Below are 20629 nucleotides of genomic sequence, written 5' to 3'. Positions count from 1 at the left end.
CGCGCCTATATTTATACAGGGTGTTCCAGATAATGTTACACAACTTGTAAGTAGATTCGTTGAACCAAACTGATTAAGTTTACTCAATATCATTTGCGGCGTTCTTTTCGAGATATATGGTTGCCCACTGCGACGCACCATAGACTTTCGAAAACGGTAAACACAATTCAAAACTGAGGCACAACAGTGATAATATATTGCAATTAAGTGCTGTGTATACAATTAGTGCAATGAATACAGGAAACATCAGTGATAAGATTACAGTGTTGCAAACTGTGAATTATATTGGATAGTATAACAACATTGTTCAAACTTCCTACTACATGTGTGATACAGCACAGTAACGATGGCTTCACTGTTTTTGTTCAGTTCCCTGGTCTTGAACACACGAAACTTTGTGACGCTTCAAGGCTCTGCGATGCTCAGCGGTGGAATTTCTCTTAAGTACCAGAAATAGTAAGGAAGCATGGATACATTCTAGGGCCCTTGCTATCGGGATTTCATTGTCTTGATGTCTTGGTGAAAACATTCACCTTGTTTCACACTAAATTTGCTAATATTGTGAGGATGTGGGATACGGCTGTAGAGGAAATTGACTTTAACGCTCACTCTACATCCAAACCTTTTAAAGACGTCCAGGATATTATTCACAATTTCCACGTAGTTTGCAGCTTTATAGTTACCCAGGAACTTATCCGCTACTTTTGGAAAGCGAGCCAAGCTTCATTTTGCTGATCACTCACTGTTGCAGTGAAATGGGTCCTGCATTAAGGATCGAAATTGAGAACCATCAAATATGGCGGCTTGCAGTTTTGTCTCATTCTTGTTTGGAAATTTGATCCGCAGATAATGAAGTGCAGCACTGTCGGTATGTAGGGTCACAATAAATTCCCTAATCAAACTAAGTTTGATGTATAGTAGGAACAGAAGCACACTCTCTGGGGCAACAAGTGGCTTATGTAGTACGTTCTTCTCATCAGGCATAAAGTATGTTCCTGCCATAGTTTGCAACTCTTTGTCCCAGTGTTCGAACATCGCCCAGCTGTCGCAGTAACACACAAAGAAAGGGAATTAATGACCCCAGACTGAAGTCCAAGCATAATTTCTAACACTTCATGATCATCGCAACAGTCCACATATGGCTGTGTACTGTATTTTCTCCAAGATTAGTTTTAGGTTGTCTTGTATTGTTAAAAACACTGAAGTTTATAAGAATGGAAGGGATGTTGTTACCGTTGTGTAGTAAAACAACTTTCGGACTTCGGAGTGAACTGTCCACAAAAACTCGTCTTTCTGAGCGGTTGTATTGTATGCCAATAGCATGTAGCAATCCTTCAACATCGTCAACCATTAGCTCATACATGGAGAAATATGGAATGAGATCCTTCTTTGTTCCTATACCACTAGAAACTGTCTCGAGACGGTATATATATATATATATTCAATTTTCTTTCTTTTAACCGTGAATTAAGCAGCTCTGCATCATATTTCGCAGGTCCCTCACCAAATAATTCAACTCACTTTGGCTGAACTGCTGTCGTTGATGTAACGTGTCTGGGTTTTTAAATCTTCATCACTGTCTGTATACACTGGTCAAAAGGGTCCTCGGATTCCATGTTTACAAGAGGTGTTGGAATTGCCACATCGTCACTGTGAGGCTCGAGCAGATAGTTGAACGCACGTTTGAGTATTCTACTCAGATTTTGTCTTCGTGTTACTGCTAGTAATATAAATTAAAGAAGAAGAAAAAAAAAAAAAGAGAAAGAAAAGCAGTTTGTTGAATGGGCTTGCGATTCCATCCATTACATTGGAATTCCGAAAGGCAATCATTTCCTTTTTGCACGTAACCACTGATCAATATTAACAGTACATGTGGTACAAAGTATTTTGATCCCCTATATGAACACCAAAATATGTGCAGGAACACCGAAATAATTTTTCTCCCACCCTCTCAAAAGCTGCATTTCAATTGCAAAATATCTTTTAATATGTCTTGTCTTAAAAATCTTGTTTTATACATCTTTGAACATATAGTACTGGCACTGAAAGAGTATATAAAAATTTGGCCCAAAGAATGAGTAAAGAAAGAGATTTTAACTTTATTTCAATTCATGTACCATAAATATTTTTCACAAATTGCTGCATCATTTTTAATATCAGAATAATTTTAAAATAAGAATAAACAATATTTTTTAAAATTTATGAGATGAATCATTACAATTATAACTTATGAGATGGATCATAATTAAATCATTACAAAAGAACAACAAAGAACAAAATAACTAAATTTGTATAAATGTGAAACAACAAATAATGCATTATAAGCACAAAGCAGAAAGTATATTTTGATATCTAAAGACGTATCCCACATTTAAAAATCAAGAGTCCGATGAAATTAGTACGGCTATCCACTGAGTATTGACCCAATGCATACGCAGATGTGCAACTTCATCAGCTATTTTTGTAAACACATTAAGTACTTCTGAAATAAACCTCTTTGAGAATTAAAATATATTAGAATGAGAACAAGACGCTCAAATATATGTAACCATATTCCAAAATACTTTCATTTGTGTGATACGTACCATCACTAAATACAGGACAGGAAACTGATAAAATCTAAACTAGTGGGAACGAAAGAGAAAAAAAGGTTGGAATTATGCGTGCATCGAAATGAATCTCCCATTGGATAGTTGATCCAACTGCATTTTGTGGATGATTCATCAATATGATAATCCACTGCACAAGCGAAGGTAATAGATAATGCGCACAACTACAAAACATAAATTGAAATTAATTACACATCGTTAGTGGAAAGCACAGATAAGTTTCTACGTTTGAAGCTGATAACTAAACCAGGCATCCAACAGCATCTGAAATTGTCGTAAATTTTTACTTCAAATGCTTTTAAAATCTCATTCTTAGCATTTCGAATTCCGCGACCCTTACAGGAATTATCAGTCTTCTTAAATTTCCAAGTTTTTCCTTGGTAAGATAACTGCACATCAAAACTCAAGATTTTAAAAAATTATTAAACAAAGATTTATTCCTTTCCAGAACCACTAACATGGATTTATCTACCAGTTTTCCACGTTTGTCGCCACTCTGCATATATCCTCCTAATTACCTTTTTTCTCTCACTCACTTTCACCTTTTGATAAAACATTCCACCAGAGTTTGAAAAATCAAGTCAGTGCAGTAAGGACTGAACGAAATAGTACGAATACTTGTCAATCACACACAGTTTCGCGTACAGTAACAGAATGTATCTACACTAGTTTGCCAAACCGAAAATTTTGTATGTTGCTACTCCGCATTATGCAATAACTTTATTACGAACATGTATTATATATATATATATATTCACTCGTATCTCAGTTTGAAACTGCCATGTAAGCTTTCGTTAAAATACACTCTAGAAAGTTAAAGAAAACTTACGTCTATAATACTTTCATCCCCAAGCGCCCATCGTGGGTGCTGCTTGTTAAAAACAGGAAAATCTGGATCTGACTGGGGGCGTTGAAACACGTAGCCCACCATTGCATCATCTTGAGACCGAGCCAATTGCGGGCGATTTACATCAGGAACCTACAAATTAAATTAATACAAATTAGTTTCTGATTAATCTAACAATTCGAATCTTTAGGAAAAGACATTTGAGGAACATTAGTTTAAGAAATCCTACCCAAAACCCTTTTTGACACATTCTGCAGCCATATTCCTCCTGATTTGGAGAAATCTATTTCCCTGACTTCTCCCTGACCTTTGACAGGAAATTTCCTGACTTTCATAACAGGTGTCGGATGACGCTGATATATAAATATGGAATAAATAACGGTGAATACTTATATATGAGAGCATTTATTCCATACAGACAAATAATAATCAATTGCTCATATGTATGTTCCACTTACCACCCATAAAAATCTGAGTAACGTTCCATACTGTGATCATTAATGATTGGCTAAGCTGAAAATGATGTACAATTAATGTTAGAAAAAAATGTTATAAAATTTCCCTGATTTCCAGTCTTTTTCCCTGAGTATCCCTGACCTGCACCATTTTCCCTGATTTCCCTTACTAGTAGGAACCCTGTACGACACGTAAATCACACGTATTTTATACCCCATAGTTTCAGCCTTTTGTTTTCACTTACTCTGTTGAACAGAATTTATCATTTTTATACATATGGGGAACAGAGGAAACAACCTACAATTCGACACCAAATGAAATCCCAAGAGCGGAAGACCTTACAGATTTCATAACCTAAGCACATTGCAACGAAGTCCTTTCGCCTTCATTTACCTAATATCAGGCACCATCACCTTTGGCCTCAATAACCGCCAGGACTCCATAAAGTATTGTGAGGTATGCCATATTGATATGAATCCATTTGCTCATCCGTAGATCCAGTACTTCCTGCAAAGTACGGATAGAAGCAATGTCTACTTCCTTCACTCTCTGCTCCAAGTATTCTAATGGATTTTCAAGTTCAATTTCATTTACAATCTGTGAATTGTGCTGGCCAGACGAGGTGCGTGTATGTTTCTAGGATCATGTACAAAGCTTAAGCACTGTGAACACGGCATTTGTCATCTTGGAATTCTACTACATACTCATGAAAAGTTAAATGGCAACACTTGGTCATTGAGAATATCCAACAACACCCACCATTAGTTAGAACCATATATAATGGATGGAATATTTCATTGGTCCTTCGATGAGCTTTGTATTAATGAAGAAAGGGAGCGAAAAGTCATCGGATCACGCTATACGTTTCCAATCCGCTGCAGTTTTGTGCCTGTGTTCTTGAGCCCACTGAAGACGTGGAAACTTGATGCGCCCTAATGAGAAATGATTTCTTTGGCACCCGATTCCGAATGCCCATTGCATCAAGTTCTCTTAGCAATCTATATTCCTTTCGCAAAATAGCTGCAATGGACCTGTACTCAAAGAATGCAGGAAGAATGGAAGAATGCAGGTATCTGTATTAGAAAACCATTTTTTTCCCTGACAAATGTAACTCGTCGACGGCCAGATACCATTCTTTTCAGATACTTTGAATAATCCAGTTTGATAAACAAATCGGGTTCTTTATTTTACTATATACAGTCATGTCCAAACTGATTGTCGCATATTTATAACTGTCTTCTTGCAAGAATATAATTTGATATTTATTTTGCATGGTACTTTTAATACTGATACTATGTGTATAATCGGGAAATGTGTATTTGTGATAAATTTCATACGAAAAGGATTATAAATACGAAAATTAGAATGAATAAAACAAAATGTTGCTAAATTGATAAAAAAAAAAAAAAGATCTTCGCTCTATTGTTCTTATTTACTGTTCTTTGACATGAAATTTGCCACATACATATCTTTGCCGATTATACACATACTAACATTATAAGAAATACCGGGCGAATTCGTTATCAAATTATATTCCTACAACAACATATTAATAGATATGCGACAATAAATTTGGACATGAGTGTACTTGTAAGCACGCTCAAACATAATTACTCCTTTTTGCAGCTGTCACGTTTTTGCTTTCTCAACCTGCGTTGACGAACTGTTCCCATACAGCCAAGTGGCATGCTCATCTCAGTTAAGACTGCAGTGACCGTGCGTCAGCAGTGACAGATTGATAGCAAATTGTGTAGAACGATAGATATGGACCAATTTTAATTCTGGAGGACGATGATTAATATTTGAACAGTGTGGACAAGCCACATACTTCTCGCTCTTCAGGTTGGTGCTGAAAAATATGGCTGGCTAGCATATCGACAGGATATCAACCCAGTTGCACTTTTTCGCTCTTTGAATTTGTGTGTGTCTGAAATGTTGTAGCAACTTTTCTGATAAGCAAACCAACTGACAAAAGATGAGAATGTAAATTATCAAAGCATGCATTTCATAACACAGGGTGTCTACTAAAATTCCAAAATGAAATTTCGTGACTTCTTTACCAAACCATACAATTTTGTAACATTCTCAAGAGCGAATTTGGGTGCGAATTAGGCCGAATTTTCATGCACGCGATAGAAGCTTGCTTTGTCTGCAATTTGGTAGCGTCAAAAGCTGACCAAAGACATTTTTGGTGGTGAATTTCGACGTTTTACACAACAAAATTTTTCAGTCTCTACTTATATTTGTACAATTTTAAAAAAATCGTGGCCCAAAAGCTAAATTTCTTGACTTTTATGACCGTTTTCTGGTTTCGTGACTTTTTTCATGAGTTTCGTGACCGACAGAGACCCTGTAACAATGAACTTTCTAATCTTTTTCGTAATATTATTAAAAACAAATGCAATGAAGGAAGTTTCTGTGAACACACCGAAAATTTCTCGGAAGGTCATTTAAATTACTCTCTATATGCAACCTTTCTCCTAGTCTTGTTAATGGACTATAAAAATAGGATAAAGAGAAATAAAGAACAAAGAAAATAAAAGGGCCAGACACACAATGGAAGAGTAGAAGATAGTAACTATTGCTGTTGTCACTCGTCAAATGCAGGTGCAGCTTACTATGAAACGCTGTGGTCAAGTTATGCGTTTCATTTTGAAATAGAACAATCTGATGTTGGTGTTCCTATTGTAAGTCAGTTCTGAACGTGTTCTTCAATCAGTCCCCAACTCATTTAACTAATCTGTATCATGTTCAGTTTCGATTGTTTTAATATTAAATTTCATTTTGCCTCCAAATAAAACCGAGTCTACAATATTGGGTTATATTACTCTTAAATGTTTGAAACCGAGTATTCTGGTTTTCCATTTCTTAAAATGTTTTTTCGGCATGCACTTTTAGTTATATCTATATGGACTGTATCAAAAGTTCGGGGCCATAGGCCAAGTCCGTTATGATTAAAGATACGAAAATAATGAAAAGAGCGATGTTAAAAATAGGTGGTTTTCAATTTAAAATTGAATTTCTTCAATTGCCGCCTGTTTTGGCTCCACACTAGTGCGGCACAGCGTTAAATGAAAAAGCAACGTTTCCAGTTCAGCAGGCTGTTTGAACGAATTGTAGAAGCACGAAAAACACGACACGCAGAACGTGCACATTGTTGTGAGGGAACCTAGAACACCTAAAATTAGTTTCCCAACAATGTTGTATTGTTGATACAGTGAGGGTTTAAGGGAATAACCTACTGAACTTTCAACGTTGCTTTTCAAGTAACATGGGGAGTTTAACCAGCTGGTGCGATTGGGAAAATTCCATTTTAAAAGATTGAAAACCATCTATTTCCAAGAATTTTACTCTCTTTCCATTTTTACTTACCTTTACTCATAACAGTGTTGACTTATGACCCCAGACTTCTGATACACCAAGCACAATCCTCCAAGCAGTTGCATATTTCCTCATGATTTTTCATTGATAGTTATAACGCTGTGCATAACCGTGCTGTAACAACAGCTTATTCAATACAGAAATGAAATTTCCAGTTTTATGTCCTACGTTTATGCTCTTAGGCTAAGGCGATTCATGGAAGGAGGTGATTATGAAATAATCAATGGGAAGATAAAAGGAATGGGAAAAAATAGGAAACCTAACTATCAATCTGGACTGTAGGTGGCCCAACTCACTTCTTACCAGCAGTCTCGGTTTCCTTGATTTCTTTTAAATGATTCTACCGATTAAAAAGTGGATCTAGAATTTCCATTCAGATTATCGATGAGCTGTTACTCCTGTTTTTATGTGAACAAGGCTCCAGCAGGGCCAAAAACTTTATAAAGTGCAAGAACTAGAAATTGAAGTCAGCTGCCAGTTTTAATTACTGAGCATGTTATTCTCTCTCATATATTGGTTTTTTTTTCAGCTGTCACAATAAAATTTAATGTAGCCTCTTAATTAAAATTTCGAAAACAATCCAAAATGGCTTTGTATCAAAATATATTAACTGAACATCAAATGCAAAAATCAACTTAAGCATGTTAATAGTCTACTAATGTATTTTAATCATTGGCACAACCTTACAGAATTGAATTTTTCACTTTTCAAGCTTTTGGTTAGTTACGAAAATTGCAACAGGAAATTTTAATAGGATAACAGGCCTCTCCAAATGTACACATTATCTGAAACACACTAGAAAAGAACAACTAGAGGTTGATCAGTTTTCAAACCAAGTAACTCGCACACAGCGACACCTTCAAACCAGATTTCACACAGCAACAAAACTGTACACACATCTGTAGACTCAGCTACTGTTAGCACAGTGAAGGCGCTGTAATGCACAAAATGCCGCAAAAAAAAGTAGCTTTTGGGAACGGTAAGTCATGACTCTTTCTCTTGCAAATCTTAGCATTTTCCAATAGTAGAAGTGTCGCTAGAACGGCTTTATGGTAGTAGGAAGGCCATTTCTTGTGCGCCATCAGGGTTGGCAAACCGTTTATTTTTTAAACTTTTTTTTTTTTTTAAATAATTTGCATTATTTATTTAGGTTACATATGGATAGAAAATGTGTGTTCGGTCATAACGTCCTTATGCAACAACGTGTTGTGAAGAACGGATCCACAACTTAAATAGGGCTGCCAGATCTTATGTTCTTCCGTAAAATTTTACGTTTTTCAGGAACATTATACGCTAATAGAAGCAGAACTCTTTGTGTTTGTGAATTTTGGAAATATGCACTACAAGTATTTTTGAACGCGTAAAAAAGTATGTGAGACTGCTAAGCATGGTTGGCAAAAACCATGGTTTTTATTGAAAAAAACAAAAAACCCAGTTTTTTGTTTTAAACCTGGTTTTTGGGTTTAAACCATGTATTTTTGTTTTAAATAATTTGCTCTATTTATTTATATCACATATGGACAGAAATAAGTTTGTTCGCCTTGGTGTTATTATGCAACAACCGGGTTATGCTGTAACGGGTCACAAGTTTAAAGCGGAATCCAAACCGCTTCTCTGCTTACATCCAAGAGAAATTCTCCTCCACTTGAACTCGAAACCGGGACTAATTTGTCACAAGTGCGATACGTTTGCCGATTCACTCACGCATGACTCCTGATAAAAATACATTACACCGATCTTTACATATTTGTTAATATAATCGTCTAATTATCAAGAGTCATTTCAGAAAAGCAAAAAGATAAACAGTTGCACAAGTGAAACCATTATATAGAATTACATACGGACAACTTCAAAATATTGCACAGTACAGAACTAATTCAGTCCAAGTTAGTTCACTACGACTTTTATTAGTCCAAGTTAAAGAAATAAAACGACTTACTTTGCATATCAGTAAGAAAAGTGAATAAAGATGCGAATTATTTGAGTACACTTTGGCTCTGAAACATTTATACATAAATAGATACCAAAGATACTTCTGATTTCAATAAATGCCTCTCGTCGGGTTTGTATGACCCCGTATCCCCCAAAAAGTACGACATTACAATGTATTTTATCAATAGTAAACTAACATTAAAACGAAAGAATATTCAGATTTTTTCTTTGATTGCAGTTGCATAACAATAACAAAGTATTTAAAAAATCACAAAAGGTGCATCGGGAGTGAAACGTGATAACCCACAAATGTGTGTTCATCAGGATTTTACGTACACTTACACTTTTACAAACATAATTCGCTTTTTGGTTTAAACCAGCCAACCCTGCTGCTAAGGGAGACAGTCTTCATTAAAAAGCAGTTAAAAGGCAACACAGGTTTGTGTAATATACTCAGCTGGGTTTGAGTGTGTAGTGTCTCAGCACGGAGTTTACATGAGACGAGGACTTGCAGCTTAACGTGGAATTCGAGCCACATGATCTTCCACTGGGAATTGTAATATACTTTTTTTTGTGTTTTATGCTGCACAATTGTTTTTCAATGAAGCTGTCAGTTTCCAATCAAAATTATTCTGTTCACCATGTGGAACTATATGTTTTTTACACATGGATTGTCATTATTACATACCTTTTGTTTCCCTCCCTAAACATCGTTAAGATCTTTCTTTCTCTGAAAAATCTGGCAACCCTAAGCTTACAGTGGGATCCGAACCACTACTCGTTTTGCAATATCTGAGAAACTGTTCTCCATCTGGACTCGAACCCAGGACTTCTTGATTAGAAAGAGTGGTGAATCTAACTACTAATCTACAGAGAACATCTGACAAATACGTTATACTACTCTTGTATACCTTTGAATATTTTAAGTCACTTCAGGACAAAAACATATACAACTGCACAGAGTTACACACGTTATTAAAATAAACTGACAATTTTAAATGATTAAAGAGTACAGAAAATCTAATTCAGTAGTCAGAAATACGACGTCTTAATAATTTAATTTGCATATCAATAAAAGAAGTGAATGAAGATACCAATCATTATACACAGAAAATATTTTTGATTTCAATAAAGCAATTACATTTACGTTTCTTGAGTTTGTAAAGAAGATCTAGATGGTTTGAGATACTAGAAAATTTCACCACGAATTTTACACGATTTGTCGCACTTTTGCTCTTAAATGTATTATTTATTTCGATTTAAACTTTTTTTTTAACACCTGATTGTAATTAAACGTTAAGCACAGAAGCCTCCTCTACAATTCACATCATCACCAAAATCGTATCCACAGAGAGTGCAGTGAAAAGTCACAGACTGCAGTACAGTATCAGTCAGAGTGCTAAGGAAAATCCACGGTATGGGGGTACTGTGAGGACTCTCATTACTACACTCGTTATGGCCAAACTATTACATATGATCCAATCAATTGTGAACCGTGCACTCCATCGCAAAGTGAGGCTGTAATGGTCCGCAAGATCAGCGTGTATGCGTTAACACCACGCCATATTGCGGATCGAAAACAGTAAGGCTGTACGGGTACCACTTACCTGGTAAGCACTGGAAAGTGACAATGGACGAAGCATGGATCACTGGAAACGTTAGGGCATCACGTACAGGGCTTTCATGAAAACATCAATGTAACCTCGTGTATCAATGCAAATAAAGTTTCTTGAAACGTTTCATAGTTATCACTGGAAGCTCAAAATGCATACGGCTCAAAATAATGCCAAAATCAATGCTGCTTATTACCAAAAACATCCTATTCTCAATTTACACAAACAAATTACCACTTTATGGCAGCGACACAAACCATATGTAACTGCACCACGACAAAGCTTCAGGTTACACGACCAAAACATCGTTGGCCTTCTACAGACGCATGACAAGTGCACCTGGTATCCATGTTACTCTATCACGAAGGTATTCCGGTTAACACCATGAATTAACTGTGCTTCTGCACTTAAAGCACCCTTCATAATGCAGGGTTTGCACGATAAATATCCCTGGAAAGCCCGCATGCAAGTGGGACAGTAAGTATATCCATTGTACAACTGCAATGAACTCTGGGACAGTGGAAAATGCTCTACAGATGTTGGAGGAAGATCGTGATGGCAGGTGGAATATCTGGAACTTCAATTTGTTCGGATAAATAACGATCAAACTCTTTGAAACAGGAATTTAAAAATAATAAACTGATCATTTTGCTTTTTTGCACCCTATTATTTCGAAACTTCCAGCACTGACAAATATTTTATAGCAATACTGTACAACTTACGCTGAGAACATGTAAGAAATAAATGCGTTTGTGTTTCGTATTTATCAATACAAGAGAGATGGTATATGTACTGACCTGCTGTCTAATCAGCTGGGGGGACGTCACATGACCATTGCTATGGCTCAACATTCCGGACTCTCCAGGTTCTTCTCCTAACCACTTCATTTATTTTTGCTGCAAGGAAACTACGAATCAGTTCACTTCAATACAGTCTTTATACAGATATAAAACTATTTACTAGTAGTAGTACCAGTAACACATTTACATACCATCCATACAAATTCTACAGACATGCAAAATTCATTTGAAAACGGAACAGACCTTGATATGTACAAATTGCAACGTTCTTCAAATTATGTGGTAGTGTAATGATAGTTGCTCAAGTGCTTACACATCTTTTTATCTCCCCCATTCCCCACAATACAATATACACAATATTTTACAATCCAACTTCTCTTGACAAAACAATTACCCAAATTATGTGTATTTATACCAGAAGTTATTACAAAAAGCGTCAATATGTAAGAGTTATTTACAAGTTCAAATAAATGGAAAAATACAAGCAATAAAAACTAGACCTTCCTGAAACGAAAGTACGAGTAGAAAGAACCAAATTCATTATTCGATTAATTATTCAGATAAAGAATATTCATTTGAACATTCATTTGGATAACAATAATTATTGTTCGTATATGGCAAACTAATATCTAGATACCAGAAGAAAGAATATTTGAATATTTTTAATAGCACCAGTAAGCATATCCTTTTCTTAGTGACTAGCTACCTACAAGGTCACACCCAGAGTCATCTTGGTGGGGTCAATTTATAACCCTCTGTCTATGACATCCGAAGTAGCACAAAGAAGTGCACTTGGACCACTCTTATTCATACTGTACATGGCTGACCTGGCTAGTCACTTCAACTCAACTTCCAGCAGAATCCTGTTATTTGCACACGACTGTTAAAATCTTTAGGGAAGTGAACAGTACAGAAGACTCCGACCTACTTCAAAACGACATAGATAATTTTTCCTTTTGGTATAATACATGGCTCTTAAAAGTGCATCCCGATACGAGAAGATACATAACATTTTCCCTTACGAATAATATTGTACACACCTAATACAACATAAATGGTTCGCCCATCACCAGGGTCAATAGCCATAGAGATCTCGGGAGTTACTTTTGACACAACACTAACTTTTAAAGAACATATAAACACTATCACTAAGCAATCGATGCACCTTCTGGGACTTCCGTACAGATATGGAACTTCTCTTCCTCAGCAACGTTCTACAAGGCAATATTTTTTCCTAAAAATGAAATATTGTTCACCTACATGGACAACGTCAGCTCCTACAAAGCTATTCCGGCTAAACTCAATTCTAAACGCCTTCCTAGCGATATTGCGTTTCGGAGTACCTCGCACACGTGCGATGACAAAAAAAAACGAACTGTGCTGACACTAAATATTCAACTATCTGACACTCGTCTTAAAATCAGTGATCTCAAATATCCGTACAACCTCACATCCGATAATACTCCTAGAATTTTATTACCGAATTCCATTCAAACAATTCACACACATCTTTTTCATATAGTACGATCTAGACTGTCAATAGTTCAATGCTCTCTGTTTTACAGGCTTCCTAAGTTATGCAATAAAATGTCACATACACCCGTAATTTATTTAATTCTTAAGCTGCATATGACTACACTACGACGTCATTTTAATGGATAAATTTTAGTCGGCTATTGTCAACCTTTCTTCTTATTACTTAGGTAACTTGTATATTACTGCATCGTATTAGATTTGTTAGATCCTCCAGTGTAAATGATGTTCAGCTATATCTGGAATTATGTTTGTAAATAAATAAATAATGAAAATTATATTCTTTACATTCTCAAATAACAATGACACAATGAATAAAGTTCAAATTTTGAAGACAAGGAGTTTAATTCTTACAAAATGTACCCATTCATAGCCAAATGACTAAAGCGCGCACTGCGTGTGCCTGATTCTGGGAAACTCGAATAAGTGTAGTGGTTCGAACCCCACTCCAAGCAGTATGTACAGTCTAATATAGCCTCAGTGCTGAAAAGGTACTTCAATAAATTGGTAAATCATCAATCACTAAGAATATATATATATGCATGTCTGTCACATGACAATCGCAGTGTGACGAAAAACAGAAAAATATCAGAAATCACTTATTTTTAAATCTATGACCGGAAAGCTATCCTTGAGCATAATATTGGATTGATGCATTAAGTCATGTCGTTTTATTAAATATTTTTTTATCTTGGATAATACTGATGGACAATTGTGTATTAAAATCATACCGAGTTGTAAGAATGATTTTACACCGTGTGAGTTTCTTAATTTTAGATCTTGAGTACAAAATATGAAATTGACAGAGCAACATTTCTGGCACATTGAAGATCTTAACAAAGGGTTCATCGCCACAGAGGGAAGTCACAAATTAATGCTGTGGGGAGGATGCTATTGCTCCGAAAATTATCAATTCTGAGAAAATATTGACATCGATGCACTGGTTTCCAACCACACTTTAAGAAGAATCGTTTGAACAATCTGACGCACATGAATTCTCGTCATACTACCGCGAATCGTTCAGCAGAGTTAAGATACAAAGCCATAGTTATACAGAAGATGCTAGTAAAAGGTTCAGAAACTGGATCACTGTGTGCCTTATATTGTCACTGAGAACAAGATCTGCCTTATGTGGCTTTAGGTCGCCTGTTATCGCAAATATTCCTCAGAAACACAAACCTTTACACTGTATCGTTACAGCATATGAAGTGTAGAGCCTTTATATCAATTTCAGGCGCAAGGAGAAATAGATTAGAAACTAAACAAAGAATACAACGTTTGCCTATTCTCTGATAAATTGCTAGTGCTCGCGCATTTGGTCTACGGGGTTCTGTGTTCTCAGTGAGAGAGCACTGATTTATGGTACTACTACAGTGATTCGGCTTTCACTTTTAACTGCAGGTCCATGTCTCACACATCCTTTTCCCGGTGCTGAAAAAGGACACTACATTTCAATAAACAAAAACAAAACACATCGTTAATAGTAAAGCAATTACCTTTAGATCTCAGAATGTTTTATTCATTGTAAAATCCTGACGAGGAACCAGATAACAAACGCAACTCTGACATAGAGGAAGAAATTCAACGGACAACCTTTCTTCTTTTAATAAGTAAGCTAAAGTGAGAGCCTTATGTCACTCTCCAACACTGTGACATGTACCCATGACACTGTAAACATGATTAGGTTAGCAATCCGCAACAATCAACTGAGAGATCTTACACAACAGCCCTATTATTGCGATGTCAAAGCTTCATAGTATCACCACTTCGGATCTTTGTGCAATGAACTTCAAGACAAAAAGCAATTAATGTTTTCCATTATGCTGTATATTCAGAACAATAAAATATGTTATTATAGTGATTTCAAAACTAGAAAGAAATTGACATTTGGAGAAGCATGTAGTACGCTGTTGCCTCTTCATGCGCATTCCAGTGACTCGTCAGCACTGTACTGTCTTGTGAGTCTCAACGAAAAAGGAAAGAAAATCTCTAAACAACATTGGTGTTTGGATGGATGAAAGGATGTTTGTCGTTCCAGTTTGTGCGTGCTGGGAAGGGGAAAGATGTTCTTCAGTTCACTGGACATTATTTAAAATATGTATTCGTTATATACACAAACAACACATTCTAGCACACGATATATATAACAAAAGAGCTCACATATACAAATATACAGGATTGCGTACGAAGATAATACTCAAATGCACACGAATATAAAAATCACTTCCACGCACAAAGAAACGAAAGGCTAAAATAGATTAATTCCTTCTGAAAACATGTGTTTACTAGCGGCAACATTGGAATGTTAACGGTCTGTTGCTAAGGAAACCCTCCACCCACTGTTGCTAAAATGACGTTTACGATTCAACCTTCGCTGAGTGACCGCAATGTGACGTTGATTCCCTTCTTCAAAACAAGTCTGCACGTGTCTTTGAGCTGTCAATTTGTTTCTAGTGTTGCAAAACACTTTAATTCTAATGTAACTAAAGACATTGATAAAATTATACCCCTTCTTCAATCTCTTTTATAGACACTTTGTAAATTACTTCGTGTATTTCACTATAGACAACGCTATGGACTGTATACTGTACCGGTACGTCATATTCTTGTTACCATGGTGATTGCCATGCTGTATAAATGAAATCTTTCACGCTTCACGATCTAAAGTTCAAAAAGAGAAGGATAATTATGAAAGGATTCAGGTGAGAATGCAGAAGGGAACAAAATAACCTCGAGAAACCTTATAGACACGACGATCAACAGGGTTGTAGAACACTGGCTCGCATCCCCACTGAGTCGTTATAAGAAAGTAAAAACCTGGCTACTAACCAGTCTTCACTCGCTCAGTATTACTATATGAATTGAATACAGAAAGGAACCAATCTAGACACTAACCCACCTCTTCACCTACGGTACATACGGGACAACATACTAGAACCTTCCCGTTCAAACACACTTTCAATATGATATTCTTACGTCAGTACACTCTCAGCATGATCGTTCCCATGTAAATGATAGGACGAGAATAAAATATTAAGTGAAACACTTGCTTCGCTGAGTGCGTCTGCAAAATATTTCTACACAAACAACGAATCTAGAAGTCTTAGGCTATTTCAATTTTACAAAATGTAAAATGAATTTGTAGTTGAGTCAATCTTCATGTGAATCTAATGAACAAGACCACTGAAGTGGCTGAACCTGAATAGGAAAACTTTATAACCAAAACCATGTTAAGCGTAGGTTTAAAATGCTGTAGCTACTGTCTTAACATTTCTTCTTATTTTAAAAGACTGTCATAAATACGAACGAGTTCAGAACTTTCCATGTCATTTTAATAGCTACAAATACGGTAATATTTAATAAGTGTATCGGGACGTTTCTCATTGTCAAGAAATGCATATGACGTCACTTGGACAACTTTTGAACATCAATACAACTACAGACTTTATGATTAGATTAAACAGCAATGCGAAAGAACCATATTAAGCAGAAAAAAAATGGATACGGAAAACACTGAAGCTGTATGTCCACGATTCCCATAGTCTTGTTGCATAGAACTGCATTTCTAAAAATAACGAATAAAAACTTGAGACATGAAAGCACGCAACAGTTATTACTTGGGGAAAAAAACGTTCATAGATAGTTTCGCAGTAAACATTTAAATACTTGTGAACCACAAATGCAAGTTTTACACTGTATATTGAATTCTAGCACGCAACTTCTCAAGGTGCAAAAGGAGGATACGTCTACGCGCTATGAAAACTCGTAACTACTAGTAAAAGTTGTTCTTTACAAAGAATGAGATTATTTACATACCGTTAATAAATACAAATGATCGTGTGAACCTAAATATCAGCTGATTTCACTTTACATATATTTAAAATTTTAAGAAACTAGATCAGTTCGATATTACCGAAATTCCCTTCGTTTGTTGTGCAACACCACTACAGCAAAATACAGTCATAATTTCAACTCTTATCAAAATTTAAGTGGTACGTGTACAATGTGTCCGTAATTCCAGATCAATACCCAGTATCCACTTCTGGATGTGCCTTAAAATTTGCACATAAATAATACAATTCTGTATGCACAGTTCCCAGACTGATTTATATATACAATTATGCTAGGAAAGGAGGTAAAATATTAAAACGCTCAGTAGAAGAACTTCACCTAACAAACTGTCATTAATATTGGGATATATCATATTCATTCATAATGTCAGACATAAAAGAAAGAAAAAAAAACTATGTACAAATTTGAAACTGAGCACGAAAGACGGTTATTTTGCTGAGAGCACTGAAAACCAAAGCTACTTCACTTAGAATTTATATATCTACACACTCCATGCAAGTCAAAAGCTCTATAACTATACATGAATGATTTCGTGCTGTACTCAAAATAAATTTTACACTACCTACAACTCAAATTGTGCATCCAATAACAATCCATACAGAGCCCACACACAAAGACTTCACACGCCATTGACACTAACAAAGACTTGACAAGCAGCACGCTCTTCTCTAATATTTTGACTATTCCGGATAATTACATGAACATGCTAAACTTTACTTACCCTGCTATAATATCTTACTCCAAAAGATCACACATTCGTTTTTATGTGTATCCTTCTCTGGATATAATATATAAAATTTGCGTTTCTTTCTATTCGTACACAATTGATTACATTATATAGGAGTTCTTCGTACTCAGATCCTTCACTATTTATTTTTGCTATTTACACGCATTAGATATTGAAATTACGATATATATACTACACTATTGACTTCAGAATAAGTTTACGCACCATATACAAGTGTTTAGTTCTAATAAATCAAGAAGATGATGCTAGATTTTACCTAAGTAGAGATCCCTACTCAGACATGCGACATTTTTGCCCCTCAAAGCATTCTGGGAAATCAATGCTATGAACAAATGATGCTCAACATGCGTTTCATCCCTCTGACAAGACAAAAGGTGTGAACGATTGTCACAAATATTTTAATAATATACTATTATGAAAATTTTACGATTTTATCAGTATTCGAAATACAAAAATAAGCTGAGTGCATATTCCTATACATCAGTGATTATTCCATTTAACATGTTAATTAATGGGGAAAAAAATCAAACTCCAAACAAACTGACAGTCATCTGACGCGTCTTCACTCAGCCTTTCTTCTCAACATCTGAAATGTGCGATCAATTTTTATTCACTGAGAAGCATTCACATTGTTAATCTAATTTGCATAAAATAAATACACAATACCAGAATATATTTGTAAATACAGGAAAACTAAGTATTTGATGACAAATGGGCTTTCAATGGTCGAATGATAAACATGATAGATTTTCATGAACTTTTTTCTGAGATCGACGCCTGTCAACATCACCTAGAGCTGGATTACAGTTAATCTAGGTGATGTTGAGCTGTTCGACACCAAGATATGGCTTCGACACTGTCTTACATAGTCCAACTCAGTGATTCCCAACTGCTGTGTCATGTAGTCCCATATGATGTGTCGCGAAGTTTCAGAATTTGAAAAACATGAAGCATCTTATAGTTAAAATCAATTTTGGGGCACAGTACGGTCAACGTCTCCAGCGGCAGCAACGATGTTCAGTACTCCATACAACAATGATTACCAAGGGCGCCGATCTTGGGGGGCCGAGGACACCTGGGCCCCCTACTGTATTTGTGAATATACAATATTTGGCATAATTTGAGTGCAATTTGTATTAAATTCTTTATATATATATATATATATATATATATATATATATATATATATATATATATATACAGGGTGGGCCATTTTAATTAATCCACGGAAATATCTGAAAAATGATAAAACATAGAAGAAATTTTTGAAGTACACGTTATTGCTAAGGGGGAAACCCAATTCCGCCAAAAGTACCCCTCCTCGCCCCCCATAAATGGGGGTAACAGGGGGTAACTTTGAAATGTCAAATGGGAACATGGGTCGAGTAATACCTCGTTCGAAAGGTCTTGGAAAACTAAGTAACGCTGTACCAAAAGATGTTTCATATTGTGCACCAGTTTCAAAATGGCCGCCATGATATGGTTCGGAAACTCCAGTACCCGTAATATGAAAACCATGGAAGGTAAATGAGTGGAACAAAATTGAAATACGTAAATATCATAGGGCATATCGAATGATGTAATCCCTGTGATCCCAGTGGCCTCCCTGAAGGGGTCTTGTGGGCTAACTTCAAAATTCCAACGTCCGACCGGGCAACGGTTCTGGCGTACGCTTGACCTACCCAATGCTGTTTGGAAGGCAGACTTCATGCATAGAGAATTGGTGAACTAAGTTAACGCGGATGGCCACAGTTACATTTTGATTAACTATTAGCATTCATGTCATATTGTGAGCTTGAGGGACGAAACGGTGTGTACGTATATCCCCGAAATGCTTTCTGAATAACCAGCACGGATTGCATAAAAGTTTCTCTTTTTTTAGTCACTACAGCGTCATCCTTACAAACAAATGTTTCAACCACACCATACCTATTTGTAAGGTTAGCCTTAATTTACGAATTAAAGTAGAGTTCTCGTTTGAACTTTCACTTTACTTTCCACCCCACTCACATACAGAGCGCAGGGAGAGATTATTTTGCAGGACTTGGATTTCTCTCTATACATTATGGCAATTTTACTCTAATATTTTTATATCTGTTGTATTATTCTCGAGCCTTGGAACGCCTCCGTGGTTTTCCTATTTAATTTTCGTTATTTTCATTTATGTCTAATCGTATTCATACTATGGGCACTAGACGTTTTCTTAGACACAGTCAACATGTCTTTGCGATCATTTTGAAAACGGTGTCTCATGTCGAAAATTTTCTTACAGAAGCTGTTTGATATTAATTTGTCTATGTAACGTGATGTTACTCGCTTCAAGCTGCTATTTGAAATTTTCAAGTTGGCCCCGGATACCTTTCAGTTGGCCCTTGGAGTCACCCCGACAACACCTCTCGATGTGCCTTACGTCAGTTAGCTACTCCAGTTTTTCTTTTGTTGATTTATCTCCAATCGCTTTCATACTACGGGTACTAAACCTTTTCTCTGACACGGATACTATGTTTTGGCGGCCTTTTGAGAACACTGCCATTTCACATCAATCGTTTTCTCCTGTAATATGTTAGATTTTGCAAGATTTATCGAACGAGGTACCACTCGACTCATGTTGCTATTTGAAATTTTGAAGTTAGCCCTCAAGACCCCTTTAGGGAGGCCACTGGGATCACAGGGACCACACCGTTCGATATGTCCTATGATATTTACGTATTTCAATTTTGTTCCATTCATTTACCTTCCATGGTTTTCACACTACGGGTACTGGAGTTTCCGAACCATACCATGGCGGCCATTTTGAAACTGGTGCACAATATGGAACATCTTTTGGTACAGCGTTACTTAGTTTTCCAAGACCTTTC

General features: G+C 36.1%; 1 protein-coding gene across 6 annotated transcripts in view; it reads right to left on the bottom strand.

Moving 5' to 3' along the window:
- pum (pumilio) overlaps nucleotides 1-18090 on the bottom strand; it is a 344999-nt gene extending 326909 nt beyond the window's left edge. For 2 of the 6 annotated variants that reach the window (XM_081769609.1, XM_081769610.1), the window contains exons 1-3: nucleotides 17745-18090; nucleotides 11636-11734; nucleotides 3439-3588 (exon numbers count right to left, since the gene is read on the bottom strand). In XM_081769609.1, the coding sequence (XP_081625735.1) occupies nucleotides 3439-3588; nucleotides 11636-11725 (240 nt within the window). In that variant the 5' untranslated portion in view covers nucleotides 11726-11734; nucleotides 17745-18090. Of the gene's footprint in view, nucleotides 1-3438; nucleotides 3589-11635; nucleotides 11746-17744 lie in introns of all 6 variants that reach the window. The other 4 variants (XM_081769605.1, XM_081769608.1, XM_081769606.1 and 1 more) reach the window with 3 other exon arrangements.
- Between the last annotated feature and the right edge of the window lie 2539 nt (nucleotides 18091-20629).

Source organism: Thermobia domestica, chromosome 8, assembly GCF_964235325.1.
Source record: "Thermobia domestica chromosome 8, izTheDome1.hap1.1, whole genome shotgun sequence".
Taxonomy (NCBI): domain Eukaryota; kingdom Metazoa; phylum Arthropoda; class Insecta; order Zygentoma; family Lepismatidae; genus Thermobia; species Thermobia domestica.
The sequence above is the reverse complement of the archived record's forward strand: the minus strand, read 5'-3'. Positions and strand labels throughout refer to the sequence as shown.